The sequence below is a fragment of the Podarcis raffonei genome, chromosome 10 (genome assembly GCF_027172205.1).
Source record: "Podarcis raffonei isolate rPodRaf1 chromosome 10, rPodRaf1.pri, whole genome shotgun sequence".
NCBI lineage: Eukaryota > Metazoa > Chordata > Lepidosauria > Squamata > Lacertidae > Podarcis > Podarcis raffonei.
In genome coordinates this window covers 72,491,008-72,498,304 of record NC_070611.1, presented here as the reverse complement: position 1 = coordinate 72,498,304, position 7,297 = coordinate 72,491,008, and the positions used below count along the sequence as shown (strand labels likewise).

At 42.8% G+C, this 7,297-nt stretch overlaps 1 protein-coding gene across 6 annotated transcripts in view; it reads right to left on the bottom strand.

Moving 5' to 3' along the window:
- Positions 1–2,215: 2,215 nt before the first annotated feature.
- The window catches only part of LOC128421670 (uncharacterized), a 60,428-nt gene continuing 55,346 nt past the window's right edge, over positions 2,216–7,297 (bottom strand). For 5 of the 6 annotated variants that reach the window (XM_053404711.1, XM_053404713.1, XM_053404709.1 and 2 more), the window contains 3 exons: positions 6,575–6,659; positions 5,068–5,188; positions 2,216–3,229 (listed from right to left, as the gene is read on the bottom strand). In XM_053404711.1, coding sequence (XP_053260686.1) covers positions 2,978–3,229; positions 5,068–5,188; positions 6,575–6,659 — 458 coding nt within the window. In that variant the 3' untranslated portion in view covers positions 2,216–2,977. Of the gene's footprint in view, positions 3,230–4,622; positions 4,716–5,052; positions 5,189–6,574; positions 6,660–7,297 lie in introns of those variants that run through there. The other variant, XM_053404714.1, reaches the window with a different exon arrangement.

Genomic DNA, 7,297 nt, shown 5'->3' with positions numbered 1-7,297 from the left:
ACCGAAGCTGGGCGAGGCGGAGTGGGTGGGAGGAGCCGAAGGGGAAGCGGCTGGGGGCGGATTGGCTGGAAAGCGCCACGTCCTCACGCCGCGCGCGCTCCGGCTCCGCAGGGAGGCACGCGAGCCGCCCTCTTCCGAAGCCGGCCCTCCGCGCGCGCATGCGCCGAGCGGGAAATGGGCGCGTGAGGGAGGCGAGCGAGCGGCGGCCGTTGGAAAAGGCGGGAAAAGAGGGAGGCGCTGAGGCGAGTTGGTTTTTCCAGTCAGGAAAGGGGAAGGGGCTCCTCAAGAGTAGTTTCCCCAACGTGGGTCTCCAGCTCTTTTTGCAGTGCAGTTGCCATCGTGGTAAATACAGATTTCAAGTAAAAATGGAAAGCTGAGGGTGGTGAGGTATAATAATAATAATTTAATAATAATTTATTATTTATACCCGCCCATCTGGGGCACTCCTGAGTGAACAACAACGTCATAACTCTTTTTTTATATATATTTTATATATATATATATTATATATATTATATTTTATATATATTATAATATATTATATATTTATTATATATATTATAATATATATTATATATATTTTATATATATTATCAGTTTTTTTAAAACATATCATTTTCAACAGTAATGATGAGCAAAGCCTGAAAAGGCTACAATGAAACATACTTTTACATCTTATTCAATTTTTTGACTTCCATCAATCCTGTCCGAAAATTTTCCAATCTAATCTCTCAGTATGCATTTCTTATCTTCCCTATGACATTTCAAACTCATAACCAATATCTCTTTTTCTACTTTGTAACACTTTGTATATTTCTCCTTACAAAACTTCTTGTAGTCCTACTAGCGTAATTTGTTGATTACAGTTGCTCTTCAAATAATTCATATACTTCTTCCAATCTTCTGTAAATCTCTGGTCCTGCACAATTTAGCAGTAATTTAGCAATCGCAATAATTTAGGCTCCTCTTCCAGTATCACTAAACTGAAGGGGACTTACTCCTGAGTAGACATGCATAGGATTGCCCTTGCTATCTTACGTTTTTAAACAAGCGATGGGGAACCTGCTGTGGCTCTTAAAAATTATTGTTGGGGAGGAAATATATTATTACGTAGTTTTCTATTACAACAATCCAATAGTAGCCTCATTATAACAATGCCAAATTATAATACAATTGCTAATCCCAATCATTCAGATGCCAAATTATATAATTCAGGTGGCCTCATGCGTGCTAGAATTGGTTTGATGATTTACTTTGTTTCTGTGCTCCAAAATCTTAATCATCTCAATTACATTCCTTTCAAAATAATCCCTTATACAACAACTGCAATATTAACAACGTCCATTCAAAATTTACACATTATAAATCTATAGGTGAAACATTCAAACTATATCCTTATTCCCCCTGTGTGTGACATTTTTTTCTGTCCGTGGTGTTCCTTCCTGTCCTTGTAAAAGCCCTTAAGATATTATTGGACAACAACCTTTAAAATATATCTGCATTTTAAATACAATTCTGAGCTGATTTCCTTATTTCTTGCTTACATTTGCAGGTCACATGGTTGTGTGGGAAAATTGTGAACATGGGTGAGAACTTTAAATTTATACTCTCTTCCAAGGGAGTAGGAAAATATGCATCTTGGTCGAGCTGCTTTAAAGCAATTTATTTTGCAAATACGGCTTCACCACGGGATAAAGTTCTAGATGCACTTCATGATCAATATCTCAGAAGAATCCAACACTGTCTTTCTTCAAGAGGTTGCTGACTACCCATTTGATGGAAGGGTCCACAAAATATATATCATTATAAATGATTAAAACCCAAAGAAAGTCTTGACTAGCCTTCTGAAGTTACAGGTACACTTGTGTCCCCCTATTTCCACAGAGCCTGCTACAGCTGAAGCTTTTAACCATTCTTTCCAAACTTGTGAAAAGAAAAAGGGAAGGCAGTACTTGTCAGTGGCCACACAAAGGCATATGGACCACAAAAACACACACACCCCAGACAGACTGGGAGCTTGTTCCTGATACATAATCCCATTTAGAACACATATTTTGCATTATATGCTGTTCCCTGTCTGCCCCATGTATTAAAGAAGTCCAGTCTGAAAGGAACCCACGGCGTGGATAACTGAAACTGTCTTGGACTGTGTAGAACAGGCATGTCCAAAGTCCGTTTTGGGGGCTTAATTCGGCCCCTGTGGCAGTCTATCCTAAAAACAACTTCAATCTTTAAAAAAAAGTTCAACAACTTCAATCCTAAAAAAAGCTCAACAACAAAAAAGGTTGGCCCTCACACATGTTTACTTCATCAAATCTGGCCTTTTTGGCACACCAACCTAAGCTGGCTTAAAGGCATTCCACACCACAAAGGAGACTTGTGCCTGCCATGAGAAAGCTGAATTTAAGAGCACCCACAAATTGCACACTTTCTCCTTGAAGATAAATGTTCTGGTCCTCAAACCCTGCGCTTCAATCAGGAGAAAGCTGCACTCGCAGAGCTCAGACGATGCTTGATTTCGGCATCAGTGTCGGCCCTTGTGGAAAGATAACTGCCCAGGTAGGAGAGGTGATCGACGCTTTCCAATGTTACACCGTTGAGTTGGATTTGTGGCCCTGCAGAGGGGTTGTTTTGTACTTGTTGGGGCAGCACTTTGCTTTTTTGGATGTTGAACAATATGCAAAGCTTTTCATAAGCTTCTGCAAAGATATTTAGGATGGTTTGGAGGTCATCCTCTGAGTGTGCACATACGACATTGTCATCAGTATATTGAAGCTCTATGACAGAAGTTAGGGTAACCTTACTCTTTGCTTTCAGCCTAGAAGGTGAGTGTAACACGTTGAGCACCATGACCTGAACAGAGGAACCAGCCACAAAGCATCCCCAGTTCTCAGCCGAACTAGAGGCTAGTTAAGGAAACTGATTGCAGATGCCCTCAGTCGTGTCAATCACCACTTTGGATAGTTGTTCCTCTCCACTAGACCTTTTCAGCAAGCAACTTATTTTGATGGTGGTTGATTTCTACCAACCGGAAAGCTCGCAGCACCAAAGCAGCTTGCAAACAGATGCCCTTCAGGATGTCCAATAAAGGGTAGCTGAGGTCACGGATACTGCAGAGGACATTCAGGAGGAATTTCAGCAGGGGCTGCAGGATGCTGTTGAACAAAGCAACTAGGAAGGGTTCCAGCATTTGGTCTCCCATTGTAGTTAAGAGGTCAACCACCAACACCTGAATGAAGAGAAGGGCACCGTCAGAAGCAGCTGGTTCTTGCAAAAGACATTAACTGTGCAACTGACTACCTCAAGACTGGATCCTTGACACACACATGTCCTACATCAGCTAATGGACGTTGTGCATCACATCAAAGATGTCCCAAAACAAGGAGTGTCAACAGATGGGTCAAGTATCAAACACCTCAAAAACAGCATAGGCATAACGAGTAAAATCATTAAAAGCCTAGAATTTGTAACAGATGAAAAGGACAAAACTTTCCTTTCTGGCCACCATAAACTAAATAAAAAATTTTAAGCTGCCTTGTTCATGGGAGAGACTTGGGTCTCCAGGAGAAAGCTATTTTATAGAAAAAGCCACCTCTGAGAAGACCTTTTCGTATGGCCCTCCTTGCAGTCCAAACTTGGCAGAGAGATGGCAAACCTCAAGACATTTGAGGTCTTGTGGAATATGGGGTGAAGCTAGTCTTTCAGGCACTTCGGAGCCTTGTTCTTTAGGAGTTTTTAAATCTTACTCTGGTTGTATACTCATTTGAAACTCATTCTCACAGTAGACTATGAATTTCAAGGCAATAAAGAACACTATCTGGATAGTAGAAAATGAGTTGTAAAAGAAATAAAAAATACTTTCGGACTACATAATGGCAACTTCATTATGTTTAATTACAAAGTCACTGAGCATTGCAATGCAGTCAGAGGAAATAAAGAAGCAATAAAAATACTTTAAGGCTAGAAGCACCTCTTGCTATTTTGTGGATGGGATTCAGTCAAGGGCGCACTGCACCATTAACATGGATTTGGCATTCTTGGGCGACAAACATGCGTCCAAACTCCCCCACCCTGAGTTTTGCAGTATGGAAAGTGATGGGGAAATGTTCTGGAAAGCATGGGATGATCAATGCCTGATGTACATTGTAATTGAAACAAATATGAGCAGCTGACATCTAACCTCCTGGCAAACATAATTCAAACAAATCAGGATGATTTGATCAACAAAAAGGTTACTCTGACCTTAGTCTTATGTTGGGATGGGGAAGAAAATGAAAATACCAGAAGACAGTAGGGATGATGGGGGAGAGACCACTGTCCTATTTGTGTGCAGCAGAATGAGAAGCTGCAGTGGTGGAAGGAGAATGTCCTTGGCTCCTGGAATCATCCAAATTTAGTATTCTGTTACATAACAATCTATGCTTAAAACAGAGGTGTTTTTTAAACCAGAGGTGGGCAACCTAATCTCATGTGGCAGCAAGAAGGGGAGAGAACTGGAGAGGAAAGTAGGGGGGGCAGGAAGGGTGACCCACCCACCTATGGCTCTGACCTCACCTACTGTGCAGCTGCCAAGAAATCACCCCTGAGGAAATGCAGCCTTTGAAAGCAGAAGAAAGGTCCACATTTCCAAGCAGTCAAAAACATACACCTAACCCCCCCCCCCTTTTTGGCAAGGAAATGCCCATTTCTGAATTAAGAGCCAGTACAGAGTTGAGGTGGCGCTGTGGGTTAAACCACAGAGCCTAGGACTTGCCAATCAGAAGGTTGGTGGTTCAAATCCCCGCGACGGGGTGAGCTCCCGTTCCTCTGTCCCTGCTCCTGCCAACTTAGCAGTTCAAAAGCACATCAAAGTGCAAGTAGATAAATAGGTACTCTGGTGGGAAGGTAAATGGTGTTTCCGTGCACTGTACAGGTTCTCCAGAAGCAGCTTAGTCATGCTGGCCACATGACTCCCTCGGACAATAAAGCAAGATGAGCGCTGCAACCCCAGAGTCGGTCACGACTGGACCTAATGGTCAGGGGTCCCTTTACCTTTTACCTTACAGAGTTTAGGTAGAGTCCTCTCACCTGGAATATGGATTTGTTGAGAAAATGGATCAACTCTACTGTGAAAATGATGGGTACATTAACGAGGATCTTCAGGACACCAAATAATTCTCTCAAGCCTTGCTGAATCGTCTTCTCAGCACTGTCCAAAATTGTGGAGCGAAGGGAGAGGGGGGAAAAAGAGAGAGAGAGAGAGCTTCAAAGCCTGGCAAGAAAGAACAGTAGGCTTTGCTGGGATTTCCTTCCTTTCTGAGCCATTATACACCATCCCAGAGGCAATAGGCTATGGCTGTGCTCAGGGTTGTTATTTAAGGGGCTTAACTCAGTGGCACAGCAACCTGTTTTGCATGCCAAAAATCTCAGGTTCAGTCTACAGGTAGGGCTGGGAAGTACTCTTGCCAGTGCTTTTTCTCCTTAAAAAAATATTTAGGGGTACTCTCGACTCAAGAAAATCACCATTTTATAGTTCAAATTGGGGGAAATAAAAACAGTAAATGGACAAAAGTACAAAGATTCACAAAATGTTTAGGAGTATGTGTACCCCTGCGTCCCCCCAGGAAAAAAAGCACTTATTGAAACCCTGGAAAGTCGCTGCATCAGTGTAGGCAATACTGAGCTAGCTGGACCAGTGGACATAAGGACATTATGTATTATGTAAAAATTAAAACAAAATTATGACATTATGTAAAGTATTGCACTTGGGCAAAAAAAATGAGAGGTACAAATACAAGATGGGTGACACCTGGCTTGAGAGCAGTACATGTGAAAAGGATCTAGGAGTCTTGGTTGACCACAAACTAGACATGAGCCAACAGTGTGACGCGGCAGCTAAAAAAGCCAATGCAATTCTGGGCTGCATCAATAGGAGTATAGCATCTAGATCAAGGGAAGTAATAGTGCCACTGTATTCTGCTCTGGTCAGACCTCACCTGGAGTACTGTGTCCAGTTCTGGGCACCACAGTTCAAGAAGGACACTGACAAACTGGAACGTGTCCAGAGGAGGGCAACCAAAATGGTCAAAGGCCTGGAAACGATGCCTTATGAGGAACGGCTAAGGGAGCTGGGCATGTTTAGCCTGGAGAAGAGGAGGTTAAGGGGTGATATGATAGCCATGTTCAAATATATAAAAGGATGTCACATAGAGGAGGGAGAAAGGTTGTTTTCTGCTGCTCCAGAGAAGCAGACACGGAGCAATGGATCCAAACTACAAGAAAGAAGATTACACCTAAACATTAGGAAGAACTTCCTGACAGTAAGAGCTGTTCGACAGTGGAATTTGCTGCCAAGGAGTGTGGTGGAGTCTCCTTCTTTGGAGGTCTTTAAGCAGAGGCTTGACAACCATATGTCAGGAGTGCTCTGATGGTGTTTCCTGCTTGGCAGGGGGTTGGACTCGATGGCCCTTGTGGTCTCTTCCAACTCTATGATTCTATGATCTCTAATGAAATAGACCGAAGGCCCATCTAGTTCCAGCATCCTGTTCTCACACTGGGGGCATCTTCCTTCCTCAGTTTTACATATGCTAGTTACCTTTCAGCCACCTTCAACATGTAGACTGTCTCACAATCTCTTCTAGGCTGGAAATAATGTCGATCTTCATTGTCTGTACATGTGGCTGAAACGTCAAAAAATTAAAAGGATGCCCTTGAGCATTAAAAACATTCCATCTGGAAGGAGGACACGGGGTCCCCACATCAAACAGGATAATGCACACCGTGCCATGCATTCAGGTCCATGCTCAGGCCAGCAATTGCTATTAACATAGCAGAGGTTGCCCTCTTGTGGCAAAAGAGAGACAGATAACAAGAAGTACATCACAGCAACTTCACTGAAAAGCAGATGTGGAGAAGACAGCTGCCGTTCTCTACTTGTTATCCTGATCCACAGAATGCATCTGTTTGCATAAGGTTACTAACAGGCGTGTTCTATTATTACGACAGGCTATAAGTAACAGCTAAGCTAAACTTGCAGCGCAAACAACTCCCTTGCAGTAGGAAGGTTGACATTTCAGCACACAATAAAAAAGACTTTTAAAGAAAGCTTTTGGTCTGTAGAGCAAGGGTAACTAATTGATATGTATGTGAGTTCCCACCTCCAAGGTTTTTTGTGGGCCCTTAAGGCCTCCCCAAATTGAAACTTTTTTTATTTTTTGGTACTTTGCCTCTGGGTCCCTTCACTGCAACACAATGATGCCAAAAGGTTGGGGGGGCAAGGTCTGCCCAAATTTGTCCCTTAATTTTCCCCCCATACATA